This window comes from Theobroma umbraticum, unplaced genomic scaffold (assembly GCF_002168275.2).
Source record: "Theobroma umbraticum cultivar Fairchild unplaced genomic scaffold, ASM216827v3 scaffold_20.0, whole genome shotgun sequence".
Taxonomy (NCBI): Eukaryota; Viridiplantae; Streptophyta; class Magnoliopsida; order Malvales; family Malvaceae; genus Theobroma; species Theobroma umbraticum.
In genome coordinates this window covers 5,005,374-5,019,734 of record NW_018397266.1, presented here as the reverse complement: position 1 = coordinate 5,019,734, position 14,361 = coordinate 5,005,374, and the positions used below count along the sequence as shown (strand labels likewise).

The 14,361-nt window shown below is 36.4% G+C and overlaps 3 protein-coding genes across 11 annotated transcripts; all 3 read right to left on the bottom strand.

Annotated features, from left to right (window-relative positions):
* Positions 1-3,399: 3,399 nt before the first annotated feature.
* On the bottom strand, positions 3,400-7,353 carry LOC110423560 (Pectin lyase-like superfamily protein). 3 transcript variants are annotated; one of them, XM_021437794.2, is made up of 10 exons: positions 7,215-7,353; positions 6,317-6,492; positions 5,825-5,953; positions 5,477-5,647; positions 5,350-5,370; positions 5,021-5,228; positions 4,748-4,829; positions 4,466-4,574; positions 4,159-4,275; positions 3,400-4,034 (listed from the first exon to the last, which is right to left on the bottom strand). In XM_021437794.2, exons 2-10 carry the CDS (start codon positions 6,485-6,487, stop codon positions 3,720-3,722), a joined length of 1,323 nt encoding a protein of 440 aa, XP_021293469.1. In that variant the 5' UTR covers positions 6,488-6,492; positions 7,215-7,353; the 3' UTR covers positions 3,400-3,719. The 3 variants fall into 3 exon arrangements, with proteins under 3 accessions (XP_021293469.1, XP_021293467.1, XP_021293470.1); XM_021437792.2 differs by lacking the exon at positions 7,215-7,353 and having other exon boundaries at positions 6,317-6,937; XM_021437795.2 differs by lacking the exons at positions 5,825-5,953; positions 7,215-7,353 and having other exon boundaries at positions 6,317-6,937.
* LOC149526755 (PPR superfamily protein) lies at positions 6,358-9,327 on the bottom strand. 4 transcript variants are annotated; one of them, XM_021437788.2, is made up of 2 exons: positions 7,215-9,327; positions 6,358-6,492 (listed from the first exon to the last, which is right to left on the bottom strand). In XM_021437788.2, exons 1-2 carry the CDS (start codon positions 9,171-9,173, stop codon positions 6,481-6,483), a joined length of 1,971 nt encoding a protein of 656 aa, XP_021293463.1. In that variant the 5' UTR covers positions 9,174-9,327; the 3' UTR covers positions 6,358-6,480. The 4 variants fall into 4 exon arrangements, with proteins under 4 accessions (XP_021293463.1, XP_021293461.1, XP_021293464.1 ...); XM_021437786.2 differs by having other exon boundaries at positions 6,369-6,507; XM_021437789.1 differs by lacking the exon at positions 6,358-6,492 and having other exon boundaries at positions 7,078-7,504; positions 7,604-9,327.
* Positions 9,328-9,696: 369 nt separating this feature from the next.
* Positions 9,697-12,577, bottom strand: LOC110423181 (Peptidase C15, pyroglutamyl peptidase I-like protein). Of its 4 annotated transcripts, none has more exons than XM_021437336.2 (6): positions 12,423-12,573; positions 11,987-12,151; positions 11,337-11,794; positions 10,671-10,775; positions 10,462-10,509; positions 9,697-10,136 (listed from the first exon to the last, which is right to left on the bottom strand). In XM_021437336.2, exons 3-6 carry the CDS (start codon positions 11,595-11,597, stop codon positions 9,897-9,899), a joined length of 654 nt encoding a protein of 217 aa, XP_021293011.1. In that variant the 5' UTR covers positions 11,598-11,794; positions 11,987-12,151; positions 12,423-12,573; the 3' UTR covers positions 9,697-9,896. The 4 variants fall into 4 exon arrangements, with proteins under 4 accessions (XP_021293011.1, XP_021293013.1, XP_021293010.1 ...); XM_021437338.2 differs by having other exon boundaries at positions 11,337-11,700; XM_021437335.2 differs by lacking the exon at positions 11,987-12,151 and having other exon boundaries at positions 12,423-12,577.
* Positions 12,578-14,361: the final 1,784 nt, after the last annotated feature.

Here is a 14,361-nt window from a genome sequence, read left to right as displayed (position 1 = left end):
TTAGAAATATTGATCCCCATTTTAACCAAATATTTAAATTTTCATAGAGCAAGCTGGATACTTGTCATATTCCTTGTCTTTATAATCCATTATTACTACGACATATACCAATAATGTTTCTATTTATGGCTTGAGAATAAAGCAACAAATTATAACTACAGCACGAGTGATTAAACAATAGCACCTCAGAAAGAGCAACTGCGTACGGTAAGTAAGTGCTCAGTTCTGAATTATATATTCCAAGGTTAACTTTTGTTGCCGTCAAGCAACTGTTAATTAAATTACCAATTGGATCCTCAATAGCATTAACCAAAAGAAACCTAAATGAAGCACATCATGAACCAAAATTTGAAGAATAGTAACATAATTTCACTTCAAATAGATATTGAAAAGCTTGGAAAACCTCAAATTTGCAAGTAATTGACCACAAAATTGGATAGAAATTAAGCAAAAGTTTAGAACAAAGTTTTGGATTCTCTTAAAGTTTATGTTCAATATTTTATGTAGGTGAGAATATATATTCTAAGTTCGTTAAGAATAGGTAATTATAAAATGACCTATATGGAGTAATTGAGAAACATCATGTTAAGGGATCCCCCACTGGCTATAGGGACTTAATGGGGTTGAGTTGTGTCTAAATTCGGAATCCTCCTCTGACACACACTCTTTTAGAAAGTTATTTTTTGTTCCTCCCCCTCCCAACCAGAAGAAAGAAAAAGAAAACCATGACCCACCATAGATTAAAGGTTAAACAAAAGAAAAAGGCACTAGAACATCATCTCCTTACCATTCAATTTCTTTCAAGTGGGGAACTGTGCAAAATGTAACTGATTCTTAATCAAGATAGCAACCATGATTCCACCCAAAAACAAAGAAAAAGAGGTCGAAGATATATAATTAAATAAGAGTTCACGGATCGTTCTAGAATTTTGAAGCTACATATAAGATTCCTAATATTTTCAAATTCATCAAGTACACAAACAACAGTGCAATCATGATCATAAGCTAGCTAGAGATTAGATTTTCTTTCTTTCTTTTGTTTTTGTGGGTTAAGTGAGTTTCTCGTTGTTGTGTTGTGGGTACATGCTTAATGCAAATAATGTTATAGATGTGGAGAAGTGATAATGTTGGACATGTGAAATTTCAGTTGGGGAACACAGACCCCTCTACTTTGCTGAAGTGCAAGATCAGATCTCTTCTCTGATTCTTAGATTTAGAAAGACAAAAACTATTTTTGTCTTCATTACTTTGTTTGTATTACAGAACTCTTAATTCATGGCCTACGAAAAAGCAAGCCATCCTACCAAATGTCACGGATCTTAAATTGAGCCCCTAAAAAGCTCTTACATCTGCCTTTCCTTTCATTGCTTTCATTCTTTTTTTGATTGACAAAGTCACACCTCGGTCACTTTTCTCTGTTCTTCTTCTGCTTCTTCTTCTTCTTCTTCGATCGATATTCCTGTGACTTGGGCTTGTAACGCAAGCAATGAGTAAAGCAGCAGATCCCACATGGGGGACCAAGCCATGAATCCTGATCAACCTCATCTACAACCATATCACCCAACTGACAGCACCCATAAGGCCACAAATTCTGCCATCTCGTCCTCACACTGTGCATACACATGTAAATTTGATTTTGCAAAGTTGGAATGTTCTCTCTTGTCGAGATTCGGGAACCCCCCCTCCCTCCCTCTTTTTGCTTTGCTTTCATTTACATTTTGTACGAATATCCACCGATAATTTTCATGGTCAATATTGGTATATGAGATAACCTACCCGATGGTTACAATGTTTAAACATTCAAGCTTGGTAGTAGAAGCAGCTGAATGCACTCCCACATTTATGTAAAGTACTCATGTCCATTTCACCCCATTTTAAATTATCCATACACTTTATATTTCTTTACTTGAAAATTGAGAATCCAATTCCTCTCCAAAATCAAAACTATACCTCCAAGGAATAATTAAAAAAGGAAAAATGCACCAAGATATATTTTGTATAACAAAAATGCACATGAATGAGCGTGGGTTCAAATTGTGACTTTAAAATAAGTCATCCAACTTCCATGCGTGACCTTAAATGCAAATTCATCAACCCTGGCCGGCTGGCTGGCGGGCTGACTGAGGGTGAAAAGAAAAAGAAAGTATGGAGGCACACCACAACTTGTGTTCGTTAGCAGTCTCTCGTGACTAGCCAGTGGTGTACTTTAATTGGCTTTGCTCAGTTGCAGACACCATGTAATAATCTCTGAGATAGAAATCTAACCATTTTTCTTGCACTCCAGATGAATTCGTACCCTAATTTCATTAGACAAGTTCAGATGTTTACCCCGAAAACCAACGAAAAAAAAAGGGAAGGTTGGAGAAATCTTTGCCGGCCTCCGGGAACAGACATCCCTCTTCCTAACATGGGGCACGTGTTTTTGGTTTTTGTCTCTCTCACTGTTTGTCTGTTCCGGTTGGCGTCTAAATGCCAAAGATATTGGACCAGTTGATGGGTAAATAACCAATTTGGGGACTATTGGTTTTGTTCGAGATAAAAGTGGTACAGCTTCAGAAACAAGTTCATATGATTATTATCTGTTTTTCTTGTCTTTTAAGCGTAGGTACGCATGAACACAGTTGTCCATCCAACAAACATTATTCAAAAATCAGAATCAATGTTAAAATTTGTTCCTTTCTTTTGGTGCCCATTGAGCAGGTCATGGAACACCTTTGATTTATTACACGGGATGTCACGCACTTGTCACTTTGCCATAGACAGGGAAGCTGAAGCTCCATTTTTTTACCATAAAAATTTGGTGGTTCTTCAAGCCAACCAACTTTTAATTTTTTTTTTCTTCACTGTTTTGGTGATTCTCAGTTAATGTTTATATATGAACAGTGAAGCTGTATCTCAGTGGTCCCTGATTGTCCTTGCTTCATTCAAAGCACTCAAATCGATCTCTTCATAGCCACAGCATTCGCTGGTGTATTTTCCTCACCTCCATACAGGCATAACAAACATATGGTCGTATGGCTCTTAACATTTATTATACGCCCTTACTTGTGAGGGAAACCTGAAAATGATGTTAGCAACAGCCGAAAATGTTCAAAAGTCTGCACGTAAAATAAGGTGAAGTATTTTTAAGGATAAGGTGGTGGCCAGGCTAATTCTGGACAAGAAGCAGAGTCAGTGTTTGATCTTGATATGGATCATTTTTGGACTTTCCTTCTGTAGGGATTTTGTACCTTGTGTTTACTTACAAGTTACAATATGGACACTATTGAAAATAAGGGTACTATTTAGGAATGCTAACGGAACAAGTTCGCGGATGCTCAATGCAATAACATATAATTCAAATATCCTATATTAGAGTTTGAGACGAATTCGGGTAAGATTGTTAATACTTGCCTTGGGTTTAGTTAATTTCGAATATCACTCCTAGTATTGATACAATTTCATATCAATATGTAAAAGAATTTACAATTTTAGTAAACATTCTCATTAAATTGTTTTTTCTTGTTTAATTTTAATAGGTATATTAACCGCATTTTATATATCCTTGAAATAGTCTGGATAAGTTTCAATGCAGTTTGTGCATAAAACATCAATGACATCCGCAACTTCCCATAAAATTTAACTCATGCCTCAAACCTCCTCGGACCTCTGCTGCTCTAGTTAAGTTACTCTTGGTGTAGTACTACTATGGCATTGTTACTTATATGCCTAGAGGGAGCTTAGAGTTCTGTGTGAACAATATGATCTCTGGTGGGTTCAGCAAGCTCCGCATTTTCGTTCTGATCAATAAGAATAGAGCCCTTGTCATGGGAACTTAGGCAGTCGGCTGAAGGATGCACGACACCATAGCCAAAGCCTTGGGCAGAGTTGCAGTAGGTCTCCACTGTGCCATCCTTCTTCTCTAAGTTTACATTGTTCAGCACTATATTGCTGCAGGGAACAGTATCACTGCAGGCAAACTTCATTGCTTCCTCGCTTTTTGTTGTCCCACTAATGTTTCGGTACATGATCTGGCTTATTTGCACTGCTGATGTCTAACAAATAAAAGAGAAGAACAAGAATTCATGTGATCAGTGTTCTCATTGGGTGGAAGGCTCATGCAAGAATCAAGTCTCCAATCTGATCACAAGACATGACAGAAAAGAACTTGGAATGCACCTGGTTTTGGCAGGTTGTTGGCGAATCACAGTAGAATTGATCAATAATGATGGGGTTGGCAACATCTTCCATCCTCACATTTTCGAAACGCACCCCACGAACATAACCGGAACCACCCTTTATTTAAGAATCACAAGGAGATACATGTCATTCTCAAAGAGATGAATTGGTATGTGTGCTATATTCTTGTTTTTTCAGGTACGTTAACAACTGAAGCCCCATATGGTCTTCTACTTTCTATTTTCCTAATATTGGGTATTCTTATTGATAAATAGTGCTAGGCTTAAAAGATATGTCACCACAATACCTGCCAAGTTTTAATCCTGACCCCATTGCTAGTCTCCCTTAGAAATGCTGTATCCAAGACCACCTTCGTAACAATGCCCATGGAGTTATCCTTCCCAAGGCTTCCAATGCTAAGTAGGCAAATTTCCCATAAAAGAGAAAAAAACAAAAATGAAACATATAACAATCAATTTACACTGAAGGGGATGGAATGATCAACAAAGCACCAAATGTCTCTCGAGTGGAGCAGGAAACAATCTGTTGAATTGGTTTGTAGAATCTAACTGAAAGTTTTGGAACACACCTGACTCCATGTCCTGGTCCACAATATATTCTCTTCATCTTGATAGCAGATGAAGCATTGACAATTGAGATGCAATCATCCCCTGAATTTCATATGCACAATTACCATAAAAAACTTAGCCAGTCAGTATGCTTCCCTACATTCAATATGCACTTATGTAATTGTTTGTAGTATCATTTCTGTAAGGCATTCTTTCAGCTTAGCGTACGATGTACTTATCTTTTTTCACTGAAAAACAGATGCAGGGAAAGACAAAAGACAAGGTTTAAGAACCTGTTCCTATTTTGCAGTCTTGAAGAACAACATTAGTTGATCCAGTTATGTGGATCCCATCAGTGTTTGGACTGTCTCCTGGGGACGAGACTCGTACTTCATATACTCGAACAGATTCAGACTTGGAAATGACAAAATTCATCTGTTGGCTGTTCTGAATGGTAAGGCCTTTTACCTTAATAGATGAGCTTGAATCTATAGTCAGTGCCTGCAACAAACTCATATGTTAAATCTAATTTGAGAAACATTTGGTAGTTCACATGCACAACTTTGGCATGATGCTGCTTAATGGAAGCATGACTAGTATAATTGTGGAGAAAGATCCTTACTGTTGGTGCCCCTCTGCAAGGCTGTCAAAATAAAAGCAAACAGAAAAAGAAATATGTGTTACATTCCATTTGTTTGACTTTTAACTTGAGTATGAAAGAATTTGCAAAGAGAATCATAAGGAATTACATTTGATTTGTTCTTTTTGCAAGAAGATGCCCACCATTTGCTGCCAGAGCCATCAATAACTCCATTTCCTTGGAACGCCACTCCATGCAGCTTAGAAAAATCAAGCCAGAGTCGTGCAAGATCTGGGTCCCAGTTCTTAGGTTCATCTGGTGCTACTATTGTTCCATCGATCTGTATAACAACAATAATGATTTTGATATAATAGCAAATAGAAAACAAAAAAAACAACTGCAATTAAAATTAAAATTAATATCAACATTGAATTACATGTGTAACGATTCAATCTATAACATAGATGCTCAAGACATTATTTCCATATATGTTCAATTTGACGTACATTGACATTACCTGAACAACTAACTTATCTGCACATGGCCCCTTAAACTTCGTAGCATTAACTAAATAACTGCGTCCAGGAGGAACCAAGAAAACTGATTTTGGAGTAGAGCATGCAGTTTCCCATGCTTTTCTAAAAGCCTGATGATGATGATATTGCAGAAAGACAAAATGCCAATTTATCAAATGAGAAATTCGCTTATATTTTGATGACAACAAAAACATATTTGGTCAAACAGTAATACACTAAAAGTTTAAAATTTTCCAGAACATATCAAATGCTAAAGTTAGTTAAAAAAAAATCTTCACAGCAATATAATTTCTTAATCCTTGAGAGTGGTCATGTGTCATAACCTCCATGGAAATAGAGACTGCCAATTACGGCCACGCAGAATCTTAATTGGTAGAGGATGTCATTTCAATGAGTATTGAAAAAAACCAAAGAATATAATTTGCAAGGGAGTCCAACAAAATAAAAATGAAAAAATGAACTCAAGCATATACCTGGGTATCATCAGAAACTCCATCTCCAACTGCACCAAAGCTATCCACATTCACAAGAACCTTGCCACCACGTTCACTTGTCCAAGATGGGATCTCAAAAAGTTCCACATCATCTTCTGCTATGCCCAGGTCTTCAGCCTCTCCAAGTATGTTAAAGTTGTCATCTAGCATGTTTCCTGCTACTCCACATGCTGCTATCAGCAAACCAAGGAAGGAAACCAGGAATAATTTATCCATGATTTGTTCTTTTTTTTTTCTGTTTGGAAGATTGATTCAGTTGTATAAATCCAATAAGACATTGGTTTAATTTATATGGGAAGATTAGTTTTGGAAATGAATGATTTTGTGGGCTATATGGCTTGGCTTAAAAGTAGATGAAGGTGCTACATTTTCTACATGCCCACACTTAAAGTACAAGGGAAATTTATTTTTAAGTTTTTTGCTTTACTCTTCAACCAGTTGGCAAAAATTCACCAGTCAAATGCTCATGGATTCTGTATAATCTCTCTCTCTCTCTCTCATGAAAGTGGATTAATGAATCAGCAAAGGAATTTCCCGAGTGAACTCAATCTTATAAAATGCAAATGAAACATCACCATGCAACCATGCATGGATAATCTCTAGCATCAAAAAGGGCAATAATTACCTAAAAAGAATTTTGAATTAGCGAATCAGGGGGAAAAGGTCCTTTTCCTGTTACAAGCCAAGGGCTTCAAGCTAAAGTAACTGCTCTTAAAAAAATTTAAGCAGAAGATGCAGACTTCACAAACAGTTTTCAGTTTCATGGAACTAAAGCTGAAACAGGCACGCAAGCATTGTCCCAAAGTTATCCATTTGATTACTACACACGGTCAAATTTTATCAGTACAAAAAATGAAAGTTAACAGGAAGTCTTCACCTCAATTAAACTGCGACCAATCTCCCTCGTCACCTTTCTTGCCATACCAATCTCTCTAATCTGCAATGCGGCTTCAAATTCCCCTACTTCAGAATAAAAATTTGAGACCTGCAAACAACTGGCAAAATCCTCATGCCCGAGATCCATCAAGACTTTTGCTGCTCTTTTTCCCACTATCTCATTCTTGTAGATACTACAACTTCGTAGCAATGAACTCCACATCACAGGATCACCCCCTCCTGGTGCCTGTTGCAACAACTTTTCAGCTTCACTCAGCAGACCTGCACGGCCTAAAAGATCTATCATACATGAAAAATGCTGCCGTTCCGGGCAAATGCCATAAAAAGATTTCATTAAGTTAAACACTAACTTTCCTTCTTCAACCAAACCTGCATGGTCACACCCACTTAAAACACACAAGAATGTCACTTTGTCAGGTATCAGGCCCTTCTGGATCATTGCTTCCAACAAGCTGACACCTTCTTTTCCCATTCCATTTCGGGCATATCCATTGATTATAGATGTAAAGCAGAAGACATTTGGTGAACGAAGTGTTTTGAAAACCTGGCGAGAAAGTTCAAAATGACCACATCTTGAATACCCATTGATTAGAGAACATGAAACTGCCATATCAGATTCATAACCAGATTTTATAGCACAACAGTGCAACTGTTTGCAGCTGCCCAAACTAGCATAAGTGGTCGCTGATAATGCTTTCAGCGTAGTAGAGAGAGTAACCTCATCAATCCCAATTCCTTCATCAACCATCAAACCGAACATCTCAAACACATCTTCAGTGATACCACAGTGCAACAGCGAGGTTACCAATGAGTTACAGCACTCCAAAGTTCTCTCAGAAGCACTCTCATATACAGATACAGAGCTTCCAATGTCACCACATTTCCCGTACATATCAATTAAAGCCGACTGAATATGAACACTCCCAGAATAAAAGCCAATTTTTGTAACAAAACAGTGAATTTGCCTCCCAAATAGAATATCCCCTTTCCTACTGGATAAATTCAAGAACCCCAAAAAGCAAAGAACAGATGGTTTTTTCTCCCAGAAATGCATCCTACCAAATAACTCAAGTGCGTCACACAACAAATTGTTCTCAGCGTGTACAGAAATAATTGAATTCCATGATATCACATCCTCAACTGGAATAATCGAAAACGCTTTCCTCGCATCAACAACACTCCTGCAGGCAGAATAAAAATCCACCAAAGCATTGGCAACAAAAACATTAAGATCCACCCATCCAGCCTTAATCACATGGCAATGCAGCTGCTTTCCTTCATTAACAAACCTCTCATTGCAACAAGCGCGAAACAAATAACAAAAACTAAGTCCATCGGGCTTGACACCGTCCCACTCCATTTGGCCGTAAAACTCAAATAATTTCTCTATTTTACCAAGCTCCAAAAATCCATTTAGCATCAAATTCCATACAGCTAAATTCCGCTCAGGCAATTGATCAAACAACTTCAGAGCCACGCAATCAAGTCCCATATGCAGATAAAGATTCACAAGTGAGCTTACAATATACAAATTCAATCTAAACCCAAGGGAAATCACCCTGCAATGAACTTGAATTCCTTCTCTATAAAAACCCCCATTCCCACAAACAGTAACCACAGAAGAAAATGTAGGACCACTTTCTTTGATTCCTACCGAAACCATTTCTTTATAAAGATACAGAGCTTGCTTTAGATTCCCATATCGACCGTGCCCAGAAATCAACAAGTTATATGTAATGCTATCTCTTGTGGGCATTTGGTTGAACAGGTTTTGGGCATCGTTTAAACGCCCGGATTTAATTAAGTCATTAATTGTTTCATTTTTGTAGTAAACACCCAGATGATAGCTTGGATCACTGTAGGATGTGAAGGACTTGAAATTGGATGGCGCTATGGTTGTCCACCTACGGACCAAGGACAAAAATCTAGCTCCCTGCATTGGTCGTTTACCATTTTGATCAAGTTGCCATCCGACGGAGAAAATGTAATTGTATTGTTGTCACCTTGGTCTTTTGCCTTGGGTTTGGTGGCATGCACTTACAATTAATACCACGGAATATCATGGTTGATCACGATCATTCAAATGTAAGATCACTTTGGTATTTTCTCCCAAGTTAAACGATCCTTACAAATTAACATTATTGGACGTCCATGTCCTCGGCTAATTATTTAGGTACATGACAGTTTGTTAAACTTCTCGGCCGGTTGTCGGTTGATATAAGAGATAAAGTAAACTCCATTTCACTTCGAATAGAATAGTTGGATTGCACCTTTGCCTTATCAGACCAGGCTGATAAATAAACTTGAGGTTTTTGTTCTTTGCTTGTGGTAAACGTCAACTTGCCCATTATACTTTTCCAATCTTTAATGCAACCATTTCATTATATAAAACCCACTTTAACAAATACAATTCATGAAAGGAATACAAAGGTGAAGTAACGGCAAAGAAGGAGAAAGGGTGGTGGGGAGGAAAGGAAACCCCAAGTCTCATCCTTTATATCACTAAATTTAAGATAAAAGAGAATTATTTACATAAATATAGCACAATCATCTGCCTCACAGAAAGCAAGCATCATTTGGGTTGAAAATAAGGGTATGCACACACCAGCGGACAAACAGTCACAAAAAATTTTGAAATAACAATATAAATCACTTATTAACATTAGCAGGTCGATGCAATGGCCTCCAAAAGGGAAGCTGCAAATTGCATCTGTGTCTCTTCATTAATTTTCGAGAAGATGGGAACATGAACAAAAAGAGATTTGTGACCCTTCTGCTCTGCAAAGCGGAGAGAGTGGTAGTAGACATAATTGCATACAAAACGGCCAGCATCATCGGATATTCTCACATCATAGCCCATGTTCTTTAAAAACTTGAGGATCGCTTCAATAGAACAAGTCGTCTTCAAGAACAAAAGATTTACCATGTTAAACACAGTTTCTATTTATCGGAGATAAGAGAAAGGGGGGAAGACAGCTGATACCTAAGGCAAGACAAAGAAAAGCGACAAACGATATGGCATGTAGGGATGCATTACTAATTCCTCATAGGTGTAAAACAATGTTAAATATTTCAGCCAAAATTGAAACTACACCATTAAGATCCTCAACTAAAGATGTTCAGTAAGTAATACGTGGTGACAGTAGCCATGAGATAGGTTTCTTTGATGTAATGGGGTATAAAACATAAGAAACCTAAAGAATAAATTGAAAAAGATCACAAAGTACCTCTCGTTTCCGATAAGTTCCTCCATCCTCAGCGACAACCGGGAGTTGCTGGAGACATCAAACAGAAATTTAAGTACAAAAGCCTTCAAGACAGAAAGGAATATAAAAGGACTTTGCATCTAAAAGTTCAAGAAAATAATGAACACAAATATAGATAATAATAGAACAACAGAGAATATTTGCCAGGTTAAAAGAAAATGCATGTCCACCTGAGGTTGCCATCCTAGCTCATCTGGACATCGGAAAGTGGCTTCATTTACAGCCTGCTTTTCAAGGGCAAATTTTTGAGCTCCACTGTTAACCCCCAAGTGAAGCTGAAGAAACAATAAAATTGAGGTCGATTAAATCAACAAATGTCATTCCAGAAGACACTTGACACTATCAATAGCATGTACTGCACATATCCTGTATAAATATTTTTCCCAAGTCTGAGTTCACAGGATAGTCAATATTGGATGACCTCAAACCAATTTAATTAACTGCAATGGGCATTGAAAGCAAAATAAAATGGAATAACAAGGAAAAATAAGATGAAAAGGACTATCAATGAGTAGACAACCAAACATATGCCTTCAGAGGCTAAGTTGGCATGGGACACATTAGGAAGAAAGTTATGCATATTTTAAAAAATATTCATAGGCTTTATGTGAGTTCAAGTCATCTTCACAATAATCTTAGAGAAAGGCATCCTAAGACTCCTGTGGTTACTTTATTAAATTGATAAGTTGCCACCAATATCACTAAACAACCATACACGACTCAAAATGGCAATGACAGTAGGTAGGATTAGTTAACTTTTAAATGTGAATTTCTGGAAATTTACATTTCTAAACAGATAAATCCGCAAGACATAAAGCTGCATAATAGAAACTGACCCATATAACTTGTTCATTTTTTGTGTTGATTCCTGAGATGCCTGATTCCAAGACCTTGTAAAGCATGGGAAGAGCACCATTGCCTGCAGTCTCAAGAACAGTGCAACTCCCTAGAGTAACACCAGCAGGTAACGACTTTTTCCTTTGAACAACATTCATCAGGTTATTAACTATAGTTTCTGTTGGATTTTCAGCAACCCCTTGAAACTTCTTAAATCCAGTTACATGAATAGTTACAGCCTTTGGTCCTTCAGACCCCATCTCCTTGTCTTCGACACAAATGCAATTCCCAATTTTCAGTGAACACTATTTTTTGGCTGAGCCAGTGAACACTATTAGTAACGCCTGTCTATGCACCAACCCCCTACCATAATGAAACACCAACAAGAAGCGAAAAGCACTATCAGATATTCATTCTGGTACAACCGCAAAATCATCAATCAACAGTAACCTTTTTTCTGCGGGGGAAGAGGGAAAAAACAAGAACGAGCAACAAGGAAAAAGTTAAAGCACATTTCTAGCATTGCCTCCATCAAAGAAAGTCCTATAAGTAATTATAAGAATATGGTCCTAAAGTATACAACTCGAACCAGTAGACGAGAAAACCAAAACCCATGTTTCGCAAGCACTATAAGAATAGAATCAAAGACCTTTTGGTCAAATAGAAAGACAGAATGGCGGAATCCTATTCCATTTAACGGAAAGCAATCTGATGCTTGGTGTAGTTCACTTGAAAGAATGTTGAATTCAAACCAGGACTTTAAAGGAGCAACAAAATTCTTCTTCTTTCTCCCAAATAAACGGACTCCTGAGTCCTGAGTCGAGAAAATATGTCCAAGAAAAAAAGGAAAGCACTTGTAAAAAAGTGGACAGAAACATCAAAAAAACGAAAACCAGAACCAGAACCAGAACCAGAACCAGATTGAATCAACAAAAGCAAGTCTTTCAAAAGCAGCATAAACACAGAAACTCGAAAATAGTTTATAAAAGAGTTGGGTTTCTACATTATCAGAAGACCTGAAACGGGAGAGCTTGAAAGCAATCCAACATATAAAACCCTGAGACAGGGGAAGGTTCGAAAATTACCTCGTACCAATGATTCTCGGCTCAGCGAAAATTATTCATTTCGTAAGTTTCAACTTTGAACTTCGATTTATCGGCAGGTGCAAAGGTAAACGACCTTGTTTGGTTAACTTATTACGTAAGTGCCACGAGTTTTGACTGATCCCAAGATTAGAACCGCGATCCAGATTTCTGTAAGGTACGTCAATTTCTCAACTCCATTTTCCTGCTTTTCGAAGCGACCGTCGGGCCTTCATGTTAGCTGGGTACGTGGCGCTCAGTTATTGGGCTAATAATGGCGTAAGATTTTGTTGCCCTTTCGGATCTGATTCGGATGGCCCATTTAGGCGTGTCAACGATGTAGTCCGATGTTTATTAATTAAGATTCAATTAATTTAAAAAGATTAAAATTGTTATTTGTCCCGAATTTACGTAAGATTCGTGTAGGGATTTCAAAATATTCACTAAGTAGATTCGATTATAAATAATAATTTTTAATATTAAATTTTAGTTTTATATATTATTTTTTATTTATAATTTTTTATAATTAATTTAATATATATTAAAATTCATTAATTATTTTAATTATAATTTTAAATTTTAATTCATATTTTTATGATTTAATTTTAATGTATTAATTTAATTTTCATTAATAGTATAAAAAATTATTTTAAATTTTTTTGAATCAAATATTTAACGATCATGGGTAGATAGTAGTAATATCTAGAATATCAAGATGCAAGTTCAGATAATAATTAAAAAATTTAATCGAGTATTTATAAAATTTAAATATCTTATCAAATAATAGTATACGAGTTTAGGTATTTCAAAAATAATAGATAGTCTACTCATTAACATCCATAGCCCATTTGATAGTTGAGATAGACCATTTCATTGTGTTACTTACCCGTAAAGCTTATACGTAGATTGCTTTTTTTCTTAATTTGTTCAAGAAATGGATCAGTATTTGCAATTGGTGAGTCTTGAGTATTGAAAATGAACAAGGTGCAAGTAGAGGTGTGAAGGTGATTAACAAGGGTGCAAATATCTAAACTAGAGGAGTTTCTTGAAAAGGTGGCTAAAAAGTGACTGGACAATGGTACAAATTTGAACATAGATTAGTGTTCATGGATTGACAAGCTGATCGAATAGTGGTAAGTTGGAGATATGTGCTTGGTTGCAAACCACTATTTGAAAGTTGTGTTAGACTCGAAGACACGGACAAAGACATGAGGCTTTTCAATTCAATCATTTGTGTGTTCAACTCGTCCATCCTTTTCATAACTTTTTCCAAGCATTAGATTCTCGTTTGGGCGACTAAGCACATTGTCAAACCCATCATGGATCAATTGGTTTTCATTCAACAATTGCTTGAGGCAAGATTCCGTTTGAAATAAGAAGGATTCTTAAAGGCGAATTTTGTTGGTCTCATTGAAATGTTCAACGATATTCATTAATTTGGCAATCTGGCTTTTCATTTCTCAAAGTTCATTTCCAAACACCTATTGATTACGTTCTAGTGCATTTATCCTTTCTTTCAATTGATATTCCATATCTTTCAACCTATTGACTCAAACCAAAATAAACTAAAAGAGAAAATTGAAACTTTAGTAAATATTTTCTAGATGTTTTCTCTAAAAATAGGTTTGTTTTTTTTTCTTCAAAAATAATATCATTCGGTTTTTTATTATTAGAATGAATATAGCAAAAAGTAAACATGAGACGAATTGATGCATAAGATGAAAATATAATATGTGCATGGATGCATGGAATGTAATGATGCCTTGATGAATAGATGATATAAAGTGATAAAATGAAGAAGTGCCACTAAAATGTAAGAAAATCTAAGGCATAATATTTAAATAAGCTCCTAAACTATTCAAAAAAATTCAAATAAGCATTTATACTTTTATTATGTTCAATCAAGCTCTTATATTTTTATTTTAAATCAATTAAGTCCTTA

What these genes read in the sequence shown, in the direction of transcription:
- LOC110423560 (XM_021437792.2), bottom strand. Translation starts at nt 6,553, where the DNA reads ATGGATAAATTATTCCTGGTTTCCTTCCTTGGTTTGCTGATAGCAGCA. An exon ending in GGACCAGGACATGGAGTCAG is followed by an intron (nt 4,575 to 4,747) that starts GTGTGTTCCAAA and finishes TTGCCTACTTAG; the next exon opens with CATTGGAAGCCTTGGGAAGG. An exon ending in CAACAACCTGCCAAAACCAG is followed by an intron (nt 4,035 to 4,158) that starts GTGCATTCCAAG and finishes TTTATTTGTTAG; the next exon opens with ACATCAGCAGTGCAAATAAG.
- LOC149526755 (XM_021437788.2), bottom strand. Translation starts at nt 9,173, where the DNA reads ATGCAGGGAGCTAGATTTTTGTCCTTGGTCCGTAGGTGGACAACCATA.
- LOC110423181 (XM_021437335.2), bottom strand. Translation starts at nt 11,597, where the DNA reads ATGGGGTCTGAAGGACCAAAGGCTGTAACTATTCATGTAACTGGATTT. An exon ending in AAAATGAACAAGTTATATGG is followed by an intron (nt 10,776 to 11,336) that starts GTCAGTTTCTAT and finishes TTGTTTCTTCAG; the next exon opens with CTTCACTTGGGGGTTAACAG. An exon ending in GAACTTATCGGAAACGAGAG is followed by an intron (nt 10,137 to 10,461) that starts GTACTTTGTGAT and finishes TTGTTCTTGAAG; the next exon opens with ACGACTTGTTCTATTGAAGC.